Source organism: Orycteropus afer, unplaced genomic scaffold, assembly GCF_000298275.1.
Source record: "Orycteropus afer afer isolate SDZICR_OR568_19922 unplaced genomic scaffold, OryAfe1.0 scaffold00070, whole genome shotgun sequence".
NCBI classification, from domain to species: domain Eukaryota; kingdom Metazoa; phylum Chordata; class Mammalia; order Tubulidentata; family Orycteropodidae; genus Orycteropus; species Orycteropus afer.
The window spans coordinates 7,809,004-7,824,253 of NW_006921657.1; the positions used below are offsets into that span (position 1 = coordinate 7,809,004).

Genomic DNA, 15,250 nt, shown 5'->3' on the forward strand with positions numbered 1-15,250 from the left:
TTGGCAGCCGCAATCAATCAATCAGATCAGGCACCTGTGATGATTCCTTAGCCAGAAGCTTAGCACAACTGCAAGCTAAAGAACCTTTATAACTGAGGATGTGGAAGCTCTAATTAAAGTCTAGAGGAGGAAACCACTAACTTTTGAACTGGAGGAACCTTAAACATGACACAGGAGAAGGATGGAGTTAGATTGTGTAGTCTTAGGCGCCAGAGCAGACAGATTCTGAGTTGCCTGCCGCCTGACTTCCATAGCTAACTACGCAACCTAACTTGTATGTGTTGACGCTGCGTGGTGACCTAGGAGCTGAGGAACGGGATACATCTGGCCTGGGAACAGTGAAAACACTTTGGATCTTACATTTGGCTTTTTTTTTTTTTTTTTTTTTTTAAGTTTGGTTTATTTTCCTGACATTCATTTATTGTTAAAACAGCTCTTTAGCAACATTAAAGGACATTTTGTGAAAGAAAAGCATCAGCTCTACTCCCCCCAGCCTCACAGGCTGTTTCCGTTTTCTCTTCCCCACTCTGATCCATGTCCACATGCAGACCTGTCCGCAGGGTGGAAATCAGCGTGCATGCAATTTGGTTCACTGCTTCTTTCACTTAACATGACAAGGTAAACAGGGTCCCCACATTTGTAAGGGCTTGGAAATGGTATTTGAAATGGCTGCTCAGGATCCCATTGTGGACACATCATCAAGAAAGACCAGTCACTAGTGATTTACCTAATCATTGGTTACTAGATCTTGAAGTCTCCTGAAGGTTTTTTTTATATTTCCTGCTGCAGTGAACATCTTGGTGCATATAGCACATTTCTTTCAATGCATTATTTTCCTAGGCTAAGGAAGTGGGACAGTTAGGCCAATGTGAAACCTTTGTATGAACATCCTTTTAACTTTCTGCACTTTCACACAAATAACTCTTGCAAGCTTTCAGCACACTGCACTTCAGTGAATCCCATGACAATCCTGGGCAGAGTGGAAGGCCTGGAGGTTAAGAAGCGTGCTCCAGGTCACACAGCAGTAAAGACATCTCTTTGGAAACAGCACTTGGGTTTTAGGCTCCTTGTCCAAAGCTCTTTTCTGTCACACCTGGGTGCAGGGATAGAGGCTGAGAGTGAGGAATCCACAGGAAATGGCGATAGCAGCATTAAAAGGAGGCTGAAGCCTGTCTGGTTGCTGGCTTCCCCTTGTCACAGAATGTCCCTTCCCAACAGGAGGCCCTGCCTGACTTTTTAATTAAGAGAAGATGCTGTTGGAGGGGGGCACCCCAGGAGGCCAGGCCGTGTTATCAGTCACCGATTCGCATGAAGGAGCTCCCAGCATTCCTCTGCACAGACCCCTCCTCTCCAGCAGCTGGGGAGCCTGAGGCGAGGGCTCTGAGGGGAGGGCAGGAGGTTGTGAGAGCTCTCTGCAGAGGAAAAGGCTGGGTGGTCTCCAAAGCTCTGGTCTCTCTCTGCCTGAGGCTTGAAGAAAGCACAATAAACACAGGCCAGCAGCCTCTGCCCCAGTCTCAGCCTCAGCCTCAGAGACTCCATCTTGGCCAATAGCATTACTTCACTGCCCAAGCAGAGGGTTTGGCAGGTTCACCCAGCCAGGCTCACTCCTCTCCCAAACCAGCCACACTCAGCACCATCCCTGGACCTCACCCTCAGTCCACCATTCCAGTCTGGAGTCCACGGAGCTGCAGGGCTAGTGCCCAGACCCAGACCAGAGGTCTTTCTGGGCTCACACTGGCCCAGTCTCCCCACTCAGCAGTCTTAGCAGTCAGTCAATGATGACTTCTTAAGCCCCTTTGGATACATCATCAAGAAAGACCAGTCACTAGAAAAGGATACCATGTTTGGTAAAAGGTCAGAGAAAATGAGGGAAACCCTCAATGAGATGGATTGAAACAACAATGGACAATAATGGACTCAAACATACCACCAATCATGAAGACAGCAAAGTCCAGGCAATGGTTTATCCTGTTGTACATGAGATCACCATGAATCAGGGCCAACTTGACAGCAACTAACAACAAAAACCTTGGGTGTCCAGTACGGTTCTAAGTTGGTGCTGGGACTCCAGAGGTGACCAAGACAAAGTCCCAGCATGGCTTTGGGCAAGTCAACCTCTGAGCTTCAGTTAATTTATCTGTAAAATGGGGTAAGCAATACCTACCTCATAAAGTTGTGAGAATTAAATGAGATGACATATGTAAAGCTCTTAACTGGCTCTTGACACCTAGTAAGTGTCTTATCAATATTAGCTTTGGCATCATCATCATTATTATTTCTAGTTGTAGAACATACACAATAAATACATAAATACTAATATAATAATAATAATAAATACAGAAAAATTCAGACACTGATAACCCCTATAAAAAAAGTTCAAACAGGGTAAAGTAATAGAGGGAGTGAGAATTTGTGAAAACACTTTAGCTCAGGAGGTAAAGAAGGCCTTTCTGAAGAGGTGACATTGGAGTTGAAACTTAAATGGTAAGAAAGAGCCATGGAGAGAGGATTCTAGGGACAAGCATCCCCCCCCCAACACACACACGTGTAACAGTAAGTGTTAAGGCCCTTAGATGGGAACAAGTTTGAATGTCTAGGAAAGAGAAAAAGGCCCATAAGGCTGGGGCTGTGCTGCCCTCTTCAGTAGCTACTAGCTATATGTAGCTATTAAATTTATAATAAATTAAAATAAAATAAAACATTCAGCTCCTCAGTCTCACTAGCCATGGTCCAACTGTTCAATAGTCAGAGGTGACTAGTGGCTACCATATTAGATAAAAAACCCAAAAAACCAAACTCACTGCCGTCGAGTCGGATCTGACTCATAGTGACCCCTCCTTGGGTTTCCGAGGCAGTATTACTATGGAAGTAGATTGCCCAATCTTCCTGCCGAGGAGAGGCTAGTGGGTTTGAACCGCCAGCCTTCTGGTTAGCAGTCAAATCCCTTAAGCACTACACCACATTGCAGAAAGTTCTATTGAGCTTAGAGAGAATAGATGATATGGGCATGAGATGGGACAGGAGTGGTAGGCAGGGGCCAGAGCTCAACGGGTCTTAAAGGCCAGAGAAAGGAGCTTGGCATTTTTCCTAAGTGCACTGGGAAAACTTTGGATGTCTTAAACAATGGGTGAAATTATCTAGCCCAGACTTCGGCAATATCACCGTGTGGTATGGGTGGAGGAGGGACTCCCTCTGACTCTCCCACTTCTTTGAGCTCAAGGAATCTTCAAAACTCAGAGCTGATGGGGAGTAGATGTGTTCACTGAATCCAAATCTGAAAGCTCTAAAGAATACAGAGAATGCCACAGAAACTTCAGGGAACCTAATATTTTCATGAGGAATGGATGGCTCCTTTTAGTGAAGGAAGAGTTGGAGCTGCCTGTATCAAGATCTTCAGCCCATGTCCTGGGCAGCTGTAGAAATGCTCCTGTGTTGAGTGATCCAGATCCCTCTTTAAGGGATGAAGGACTTATTCCCTTAGATGCTGGAGTGCTGCCAGAAGATGACCCTGAGTGCTCTTCAGGAATTGCCTTGCTTAGAGAGAATCACCTTGTCCAATGGCCTATCTCTCATGTCTAATTTGGGACAACTCTAAAGGGCCATACCAGCTCCAGAGCTACCTGTAGGATTGGCTGAGGCCTTTGATGAGACTGCATCACAGCTCAACTTCTCCCTTTACCCAATCCTGCTTTCTTCTCTTCCCTTTCGTGATGGTTAAAGTTATGTGTCAACTTGGCTAGTCATGATTTTCAGTGGTTTGGCAGGTATTATGTAATTATCTTCCATTTTGTGGTCTGATGTGAACAGCCAATCAATTGAAAGGGGAGTTTCCTTGGGGGTGTGGTTGATATCCATTATATATGGATGATCTGGCAAAGCTAACTGTCTTGATCAGCGTTCAATCCTGCATTCTCCTCATCATCTTCTGACCTCTGGTTCTTGGGATGTGAGCCAGCTGCCACCTGAAGATTTTGGGTTCATCAGCCCCTGCTATCATGTGAGTCAGAAGAAGCCTCCAGCTTGCCACCTGGCCCACAGATTTAGGAATTGCTAACCTCCACAAATGTGTGAGTCATTTCCTTGAAATAATAAATCTCTCTATGTATATTTATATATACACTTCTCTGGCTTTGCTCCTCTAGAATACTCAGCCTCAGACACCCTCCAACGGTGTTGCTCTTAAAAGCACTCTAATAACTTCCTGTAGCTAATCTCCATTTCAAAGTCAGCTTCCCAGGGAACCTAATTTGCACCAGCCCCCTCACCACCACAAGGGGAAGTGCTGTCCTTTTGCCCATGGATAGGAGACAGTCAAAAAGTCACCATGATGCCAGCACTAAATTGAGCATTGCCTTGACCAGGCTGCTGGAGATTCCCATGAAGGCAGCTTCCTCTGACTAACAGTGGCCCCTGGAAGGCCTCCAAAGAGCCCTTGCATTGGACACACCCACAAGGTAAGAATGTCAACTCTGTGCCAGGCATTTGTGGTCTGAGTTTTCCTCACAAAGCCTCTTAAGAGGGGCATTGTTATCCTCATCCTACCAAAGGTAAAGCTGAGGCTCTGAGAAAGTCTGTGTCGAGCCCCATTTCCCACAGCTCCTACATGCCAAAACTGGGATTTGAACCCGGGTCTTGCTGATTCTAGAATCTAGTCTTTTTGCTCTGTACCATTCTGTCCTTGCAAACTCAACGATTTCCATGAGTTAACTCACAAATTCATTTTAAGGGACTTAGGGACTTAAATCTCTTCTCGCCTTTGCTTAGCCAAGAATCAAAATGACACTCTCCTCCCTCCACCCCTCCTCATCCACTGGGAGTTTTATGGCTTAACCACAGCTACCAGCTAATGTCTGTCACAGTCCCAACTTTTCCAGGCTCTACAAACACTGCTTTGATGTATTAACAGCCCCTAATGGGGACACTGGCTAATAAATCACTAAGTGGAGCCCAGGCTATCAACCCAACCCAACTCTCCTAACCTCTGACCTCACTCAGTAACTGGCTGTGGAAGCATCCATATCCCAGGAGGCACTGAGACAGGACAATTCAGGGAAGCTAAAATACCTAGACAGCTCACACTGAGCAAGGAGGCCTGGAAAGAAGCCAGGAACATTGTGACTTCAGCAGATGGGAAAAAACACCTATAACAGAGTCACTTAGGGAACACAGTAGTTGGTCCCCCGGGACAGGATGAGGCCAGTCTTGGAAGATGTCAGAAGACACCGTCCTTGTAGCCAGGCCCTGAACACAACAGAAAACTATATAATTGGCTTCTGAAGAAACAGGTCCCATATGTTACTAGTCTGAGAAAGTCTTGCAGAATTGGTGGGTGAGGGAATGGCTGGAGCCAAGACCAGAAAAGGGATGTGAAAAAAGAGAAAACAACATTCCCTTTTTTATTGAAATAAATAAAAATAAAAACCTGCTACATGAGATAGTAATCCTATAATCCTACAACCCTCCCAAAAGACAGGGGAGACAGGCTACCAAGCAGGGTGTTCCCTGCATACGTCCACGAAAGGGGTGCTGGGAATTTATGAGTGTGGAATTGTTCCATGAGGCCCCCATGAGCACTGGGCTAGGGGACCAGGGTGTCTCTGCCAAGTCTCAACCCCTCTCCTGGAGAAACTTGGAAAGGATTCAGTGGGAGGGCAGGCCAAGGTCCAAAAGGTTTGGAGCCAAACAGACCTGGTATCTGTGCCAAGTGAGTCAAATCCCAGTGACTCTCAATGCTACGGAGCTCCAGACACACTTCTGTTCATTTCCCTTAGCCTCAGTTTCCTCATCTGTATAATGAAACCAATAGTACCAGCTTCCTTATCATCAACTAATAGTATCAGCTTGCAAGGTTGGAGTGAGGACAAGACAAACAGACCTAAGGTTCTTACACTGAATAAGCACTTGGTGAATGACAGCTTTGCTTCTCATTACTAAGATCCTACGTGGGCTTCAGACGCTCGCTATACATTGCAGTAACCTCAGCTATATGGCTTTGTGACACCCCTTGAGTCCATCTGATCCATCTTCTTGGCAATCTCTTAGTTTTTCTTCCCTCCTCTCCCAAAACTCTGTCTCAGCTGGTTGCAGTAGCTTTCTCACCTCCAAGGCTCAAAGGACTTGAGCAAATGACCACAGAATCCATCTGGCACAGACAACCCCTGCTCCCACTGTAGGAACCCAGGCAGAGGAAGGAGATGGGACCAGGGGACAAGAAGGCTGTGGTCCAGCCTGAGTTCCCAGCTCACCGGTCTCATTCAGAGGGGCTCATTCCCAGTGTCGGGATTACTCAGTGAGCAAGGTAAGCACGGGCTTACTTGTGCTTACTTACTAATAGTTATTACTAGTGCTTACCTACTAATGTTTAGTAAGACAAGTAAGTAAGTAATAATCAGTAAGCACAAGCAAACCCATGCTTACCTTGCTTAGTGGGTAATCTGCCCTGGCTCGTTCCTGTGGGTCAGGATACTGCCCTCTGTAGGGAGAGGGGGCCTCCCTCCCAGTGGGCCAATTCCACTGAAGGCCTGGACGCCAAGCACCTATTGAAAACTTTCTTTACCTTCCTGGTCGATTTTGTGGGAGCCGTCTGATTCCTTTTATGCGTTAAAGATGGGGAGGGGAAAAAGGGAAGATTAAGAGCCCCTCCTCCGCTTTGGCAGGAACCCCTGTTCCTCTTTTCTAATCCCTGGGCCTACAAATGCCTGTCTTCCCCAAGTGAGATGCTGCAGAGCCAGAGGCTTATACACAGACCCTGTTATTTATTGGGAGGCTTAGGGCCAGCATGAGGTCAGGTTGGCCACAGCCACATTCTCTTCTGTCCTGGCTCTTCTCACCTGGATTGTAAGCAAGGAAGGAAGGAGAGAAAAAGCAGGAGGAGAGAGGGAAGGAGAAGGGAGAGAAAGAAAGATGGGGGAAGGGGAAGGGGAAGACGAAGGGCACTCATGCTGTTGAGGTCCTACTATGTGCCTGGTCCTGTATGAAGTGTTTCCAAGGGCTGTCTCAACAGACTGCAATAAGTCATTTTACCTCATATGTGCATGTATGAGCAGTGCAGAAATGAGTGCTTTGGAGATAGGATGTTTCAGTGGTCAATAGAATGGGCTTTTAAGTCAAGCCTGAGTCTGTATCCCAGCCCTGACACTTACAGGATGACCTTATACGCACAGGCATGTTACTTCACTTCTCTGTACTCAGTTTTCACATCTGTAAAATGGGCATAAGAACATCTACCTACCAGGGTTCTAAATGTCCCTCCGTCGAGGCTTGTGCGTTGCTCTCATGCTGAACAGATTTCAGTGGAGCTTCCAGACCAAGAAGGACTCGGAAGAAAGGGCTGGTGCTGTGCTTTTGAAAATCAGCCATGAAAACTCTATGGATTGCAACAGTCCAATCTGCAACCACTCACGGGGGTGACAAAGGACCGTGCACAGCTTCATTCTGTTGCTTAGGGGGCTGTCTCAACAGCAGCTAATTACAGGGTTCTTAATGATCTGGAGGCCAGCTCTTAGCATGGTCCTGGTAGCCTAGAAAGCACTGGCTGGACTGTAGCAATAATGAGGACAAGGAGACTAGCAAAGAGAGACAGCTGGAGATGAGAAAACAAGAGAGGGTCAAGGAACAATGTCTGAGTGAGATAACTCATCTGCTTGTCTTGACCTGGGACTTTTATCAGCTTTAGTTTTCTACCAACACCCTGGGGTTGAGCCCCAAATGAGGACCATGGCTGCCACTGGAAGGCCCAGCTAAGAATGACTGGGTTTCAGAGGGTTTCAAGCAGCAGAGTCGGGGCTGCTGCCCCACCCCCAAATGCCTGCACACCCTGCTTCACCACAACTTCTGGATGGAGGAGGGCCCCCAGGTGGGGACTCATACCAATTTAGCCATCCTGTCCTGGGACTCACTGCTGAGAATTAAAAAACCACTCTGTGTCTTTAAGGATACTCCAGTTGGGAGCACAGGAGGGAGGAAGGTTAAGACGATTAGCTGGTGCTAACAAATTTAGGATATGGACAAAGTCTTTTCTTGGCCGTCCATCAAAGGAAGGATTGAATGTCCCTGAGCTTGGAGAGAGCAGAGAAGAGGAGGAAAGGGCTGGGGGAGGGGCACAGGAGGGCGTTATGTGTTTACCAGCTGAGCTTTCTCCCTGGACAGCCCTTCCCCGGGGCACTGGGAGGGTGGGGAGGGGGTACTGGAGTCCAGCAGCCTTGCTGGGCCCAGCGGTTGTCTGTCTGTCCTGGCGCTGGCCTCCTCATAGGCCTGTCTGCCTGCCACTGCCCCTCCCCCACTCCCCCAACCCCAGCTCAGGTTATGTCCAAGCAGCTGGGCTGAAAAGTGATCCTGGAGGAAGAAGTCCCTTCCTGTTGATTAGGAACCAGGACACTTTCCCTCACCCCCCTCCAGCCTGGCCAGCCCCCTCCTCATCCAGGCTCTCTGTCCCAGGGCCACCCCTTGCCCCTTGTCACCAAGGGTTGGGCAGCTCCTCATCTAGGTTCCATTGTAACCAAAGGAAATGTGCCTGCCCTTTCAGAGAGATCACAGACCACTCGCAAAAACATTCATCAAAAGTTATTTCCAGCACGGGCTGGGGGGGAGGGAGGGAGGGCATGAGTGTCATGTCCAGGAATGGTTCATTCAGAACTGCTTGGCACTGGCCCTGTGCCAGGCACTGGGGAAACAGAAGATACTGTCCCTGTCCCTGTTCCTGCCCCAGCACCTGCCACCAGGAGCTCCCCATCTAGTGGGGGAAAGAGAAAAGAGAACAAAAAGATACACTAAAATGGAACATCCATACAGCAGAGGCTCTCAGAATATAATGGGCAAACGCATTACCTGGAATGCTTAGCTATATGCAGATTTCCAGGCTACAACCTTTGCGATTCTGACGCTATAGGTCTGGGACGGGACCACGTACGTTTTTAAGCAATGATTTTGATGCAGGTGGATACCAGAGTTGGTTTGAAGAAAGTCTGAATTGTAGGGAGCATGGGTAGCTCCAAGAAGGTGTACAGGGGCAGGAGTATAGATGGGAGGAAAAGCTATCCAGAAGTTGATTGCTAATGGGGAGAGGCAGCAAGCTGAGGGAGAGGAAAGAGTGAGAGGGGCTGGTGGGTTGGGGAATGACTAATTTGGAGCACAGGAAGCAGGGGTCCAGAGGGAATGTAGGAAAACATGAAACTGAGTAAAGGCAAGAATGGGAGCATTGTGGGGATTTTGACAGTATCCTGGGGAGTCTAATGTCTTAAGCAAGGGAGGGTGTCTTGATTGGGTTGGCAGTTTTGAAAGATTGTTTGAGGAGTGGAGAACAGGCTAGAGAGGACCAAAGTGGAGGTGGGAGCAGTTGTCAGGAGGCTGTGGTAAGAATCTCCATTAGGGCTGGTGGTGGGTTAAGACCAGGATAGTGGCAGGGAGTGTGTGTGAGCCAGACATGGAGAATGCCAAGGAGGTTGATTCTCCAGGGCTTGGTGCCTGGTGGATTGAGGGGAGGGAGGAAGCTGCAATGACCCTCAGGTTTCGAGTCTTAATAGTGAGTGAAGACTTCTGTTTCTCTCTGAGGCTACAGAGACAAGAGAAATGGAGCTGGTTTCAGAGGAAAATGGGACTTTCGGTTTTGGGCCCTGTAACTTGGAGATTCCTGTGGACCATCTTAGAGCAGATGGACAGTGGGCAACTGGATCTAGAGAGTGAGGAAAAGAAATGGGCTGAAAACACGCATTTTGGAGACAGCAGAACCCAAGACCACGGCTTACTTGACTTAGTTCAAAAAGATTGCGATCTGGAAGACGGCTATTGACACAGAAAGCTTCATGAAACAATAATTCTCTTATAGTATACAATGCATTTGATATTTTCTACTCCATTTACCTCTATTATATTTCATTAAAAAAAAAAAAAAAATCCTGCTCACTGCCCACTAACTTGATTTTGTGACCTGCAACTTGAAAAACAATGATCTCAATGGAAATAGAAATTACTGGAATGAATGAGATCTCTAGGGAAAGGGTTTAGGATGCAATGTGGGTTCAAGGAACCCCACCATTTAAAGGATAATGGGAGATGAAGAGCCAGCAGAAAAACTAATGAGAAGGAAGGTATGAGAAAAAAAGATCAAACAGTGTCTTGAAAGGGGGGAGATCATTTCAAGAAGAAAAGCACGCTCAGCAGAGGGATGTCACATACAATGACATTTAAAGAGCCCACAGGACCAGCAGGACATGGCCTGGTGGTCAAAGACCCAGCCAAAGGCTTGATGCTGGGTCAGACTCAGGGAGGGTCAGCACAAGCAGAGGCCTCAGGGGTGCTCCGCTACAGATGGGGAGGTGCAGGGGTTTGCCCAAGTAGACCGGGGGCTCTCACTTCTCCCTGTCTCAGTCTCATCAGCCTCCAGCTTATTATTCCATCTCCACAGAGCATGTGTGACCTCTCAGAGCTTGGGAAAGATGTGTGTCCTATCCTTGCCCATGCTCGAGGCCTGCTTAGAGCTGTGCAAGACTGATGTAGCTGAAGATCAAGGGCTTTGTCACCTGAGCTATGTCACTCATCTTGCACTGAGAACTTACTATGTGCCAGTTACTGTGTCAGTGAGAACCCACGGTGAGCTAGGGAGACTCAGGCATTCCTTGGCTTTCAACTAGCTTACCAGAAGCTGAGAGGCATGAGCAAGGATCATCCCTTAGAGCCTTCTGAGAGAGCATGGTCCACTCAACACTCTGAATTTGAGCTACTAGCCTCCAGAACTATGAAATAACAGAGTACGGCTCTTATAAGATACCCAGTTTGTGATATTTTGTTACAGCAGCCCTAGGAAACTACTAGTTAAAACAAAACAAAACCCAAGAGTTGACACAGAGTTGATTCCAACTCATGGTGACCCTATATCTGTCAGAGTAGAACTGTGCGCCATAGGGTTTTCACAGTGTCAGATTATCCATTAAGCAAGGTAAGCATGGGCTTACTCACTAATCTACAGTGAACAGTAAAGAAGATAAGCATGAGTTACTTGGGTTTACTTGCTAGTCTATTGTTCACTACAGATCAGTAAGTAACTGCAAGTAAGCCAATGCTTACTTTGCTTCTTGGGTAATACACCCCTGGTTTTCAACAGCTGACCTTCCCAAAGGCAACTGCCAGGCCTTTCTTCTGAGGCATTTCTGGGTAGACTTGAAGCTCCAAGCTTTAGCAGCTCACTCATGAACTGCCTGTACCACCTGGGGACTCCAGAAACCAATGCAGACCTCACATACTTATCACAGCATCTGGCCCAGAGTGGGTCATCAGCAACTTTTTTCTTGATAAGTAAATCCAGGTTTATTGAACACCAGCTCCAGATCCTTTTTACTGAACTGCAGCTCCTCTCTTGGTGGACACAGCAGGAATACTGTGAACGTACATGGAAGCAAATGGACTTCACCAACCTCATCACCACAATCATCATCACAGGAAACACAGGCAACATTAACTGAGCACTTACAATATGCCAGTCCTGTACCAGTACACCTGACATTCATTATCTCATTTAACCTTCACAACAGTCCATAGAATAAAAATTCTCATTATCTCCATTCTGTAGATCAAAGCTTTGCAACAGAACATTTGCATGAAAATGTCCTGCATCTGTGCTATCCAATAGGGTCACCGTAAGTCATGAGAACTTGAAATACGGCTGGTGTGTGGCCCAGGAACTGAATTTTCAATTGAATTTAAAGAGCCATATATGGCTGTGGCAATCATAATGGACACTGCAGTATAGATGGAAAAAAGATCCAAGAAGTTAAGCAACTTGCCCAATATCACACAGCTGACAAGTGACAAAGGGAGGACTTGAACCCAGGGTTGTCTGGCCCTAAAACCCAGAGTTTGAACCACTATGCTTTAGCGTCACCACTCATCTGTCAGTTTGTTGTACTTTGGTGGCTGTGTGTTGCTATGATGCCGAAAGCTATGTCACTGGTATTTCACATACCAGCAGGGTCACCCATAGCGAACAGAATTCAGTGAAGCTTCTAGACTAAAACAGACTAGGAAGGAGGACCTGGTGATGTACTTCTGACAAAAGTGATCAGTGAGAACCTTACGGATAGCAGTGGACTACCTGATAGAGAGCTAGAAGATGAGCCATCAGGGTGGAAGGCACTCAAAATACAACTGAGGAAGAGCTGCCTCCTCAGAGTACGGTCAACCTTACTGACATGGATGGAGTAAGAGCTTTCAAGACCTTCATTTGCTGATGTGGCATGACTCAAAATGAGAAGAAATAGCTGTAAACATCCATTAATAATCAGAAAGTGAAATGTATGAAGTCTGAATCTAAGAAAATTGGATATCAACAAAAATGAAACAGAACACTTGAAGATTGCTATCCTAGGCATTGGTGAGCTTTTAAAATGGACTGGTATTGGACATTTTGAATTGGACAAGCATATGGTCTACTACGCCAGAAATGACAAATTGATGAATTTTTTACTGCACTGAACTCTTAGTAAAAAAGAACATTTCAAGATCTATCCTGAAGTATAACACTGTCAGTTATAGGATAATATCCATAAGCCTACAAGGAATACCAGTTAATACATACAACTGTTATTCAAATTTACAAACCAACTCCAATTGCCAAAGATGAAGAAATTGAAGTTTGTTTTTTTTTTTTTAACCAACTTCTGTAGTCTGAAATTGACCAAATATGCAATCAAGATATATTGAGAATTACTGGTGGAATGTGAAATTTAGAAACAGAGAATTAGTAATTGGAAAATACAGCCTTAACAGAAATGACAATTTAAATCATGATAGAATTCTGCAAGACCAATGACCTACTCACTGGAAATATCTTTTCTCAACAACATAAATGGTGACTACACACGTGGACCTTACAGGAATCAAATTGACTATATCCATCTGTGGAAAAGAGACAATGGAGAAGCTCAAATCATCAGTCAAAACACAGCTGGGGCCAAATGCAGAACAGACCATTAATTGCTCATAAGCAAGTTCAAGTTGAAGCTGGAGAAAATAAGTCCATGAGAGCCAAAGTATGACCTTGAGTAATATCCCACCTGAATTTAGAGATCATCTCAGGAATAGATTTGATGCATTGAACACTACTGACCAAAGATCAGACGAGTTGTGGGAATGACATCAAGGACATCACACTCGAAAAAAGCAAAACATCATTAAAAAGATAGGAAAGAAAGAAAACAGCAAAATGGATCAGAAGAGGCTCTGAAACTTGCTCTTGAAGGTAGAGTAGCTAAGCAAATGGAAGAATGATGATATAAAAGCTCAACACAAAATTTCAAAAGGTGACTTGAGAAGACAAAGTAAAGTATTATATTGAAATGTGCAAAGAACTAGAATTAGAAAACCAAAAGAAGAACACACTTGGCATTTCTCAAGCTGAAAACAAAACAAAACAAAAACTCAAGCCTCAAGTTGCAATACTGAAGGATTCTACGAGTAAAATACTAAACGACCCAAGAAGTACCAAAAGAAGATGGAAGGAACACATAGAGTCACTGGACCAAAAAGAATTAGTTGAAGTTCAACCATTTCAGGGGGTAGCATATGAGCAAGAACCAGTGGTTGTGAAGGAAGAAGTCCAAGCTGCATTGGTGAAAAACAAGGCTCCAGGAATTGATGGAATACAAATTAAGATGTTTCAACAAATTCCAGATGCAATGCTGGAAGCATTCACTTGTCTGTGCCAAGGGGCACAATGTCTGTCCAATCGCCTGCAAGAGATCCATACTTGTGCCCATTCCAAAGAAAGATGATTCAACAGAATGCAGAAATTATTGAACAATATCATTAACATCACACACAAGTAAAATTTTGCTGAAGATAATTCAAAATTGGTTGGTGTAGTACATCGACAGGGAACTGCCAGAAATTCAAGCTGGATTCAGAAGAGATCGTGGAATGAGAAATATCATCGCTGATTATCAGATGGGTTGTGGGTGAAAGCAGAGCATACCAGAAAGATGTTTACCTATGTTTAATTGACTATGCAAAGGCATTCACCTTCGTGGATCATAACAAATTATGGATAACATTGAGAAGAATGGGAATTCCAGAATATTTAATTGTGCTCATGTAGAACCTGTACACAGACCAAGAGGCAGCTGTTTAAACAGAACAAGGGGATACTGCATGGTTTAAAATCAGGAGAGGTGTGCATCACAGTTGTACCCTTTCATCATACTTATTCAATCTGTATGCTGAGGAAATAATCTGAGAAGCTGGACTATATGAAGAAGAACGTGCTATCAGGATTATATGTGGGAGATATGCAGATGGCACAACCTTACTTGCTGAAAGCCAAAAGGACCTGAAGCACTAATGATGAAGATCAAAGACTACAGCCTTCAGATTACACCTTGTAAAAAATGGTATGGGGATGGTTTCTGACCTAATCTGACTTGACAAGGGGGTAGAAGGGTCATGATCAACAGCCTAAGACTGATTCCTATGAGGTGGAGATCAGACATGCCTCCACCCTCCAATCTTTTTACCAATTCTGATACCACCTGCCCCTCTCACAGTACTCTCTACTTCTCTGCTGGGTTTAATAATTTGTTGCAATCACTTCACGGAACTCACAGACAACATTCACAATTTTTTGATGGAGTTTATTAGGGAAGTAATAGGTTATGAATCAGGATCAGAAAAGGTGCAGGATATAGTTCTTCAATCAGGACAGCCTCTTCTCAGCAGTGCACAGGCACGCTTCTCTCTGGCCCTTGGTTTCTTGGCTTCTCAGCCCTCTTGGCCTCTGTCCTGCTCTGGCAAGTGTTACAAAGCTCTTTTAGTTCTGCTGATAAGTGCCTAGAGGTGCCTCACTCTGCCAGTAAGCCTCACCCTGAAGGTGCTGAGCTCTAGCTCAGTAGGTTGGCAAACCTAGTTCCACCAAGTGCCCAGAGGCACCCCACTCTGCCAGCAAGCCTCCTGCCAGCAGCTGCTCAGTTTTCTTGCTCTGTGGGTCCAGAAGGCCATCCGCCATCAGTCTCTTGGTTCTGCTGCCTCTAACACTGTTTCTCTGCTGTTCCTTCTCTGCCACTGCTTCTCACTGGCTCTCTGTCTCCTGGATCAAGGACACTCTCAGTGCAGGGACCCCAGGTCCACCAGACACACTGCACTCCCACCTTCTTCTTCTTGGTGGTAGTCAGGCTCCCCCTTCCTGCCTCTGAAATGGCTCATTGTAAGCTGAGCAGGATGGCAAAACTGATGAATCCCCATGTTAGGGCTCCAAGCATCTTATTTG

The 15,250-nt window shown here is 45.8% G+C and overlaps 1 protein-coding gene across 1 annotated transcript in view; it reads right to left on the minus strand.

Moving 5' to 3' along the window:
- Window positions 1-15,250, minus strand: part of COL13A1 (collagen type XIII alpha 1 chain) — a 187,365-nt gene that overhangs the window by 122,285 nt on the left and 49,830 nt on the right. The window contains exon 3 of the mRNA XM_042780919.1: window positions 1,217-1,224. Within this exon, the coding sequence (XP_042636853.1) occupies window positions 1,217-1,224 (8 nt within the window). The remainder of the gene's footprint in view (window positions 1-1,216; window positions 1,225-15,250) is intronic.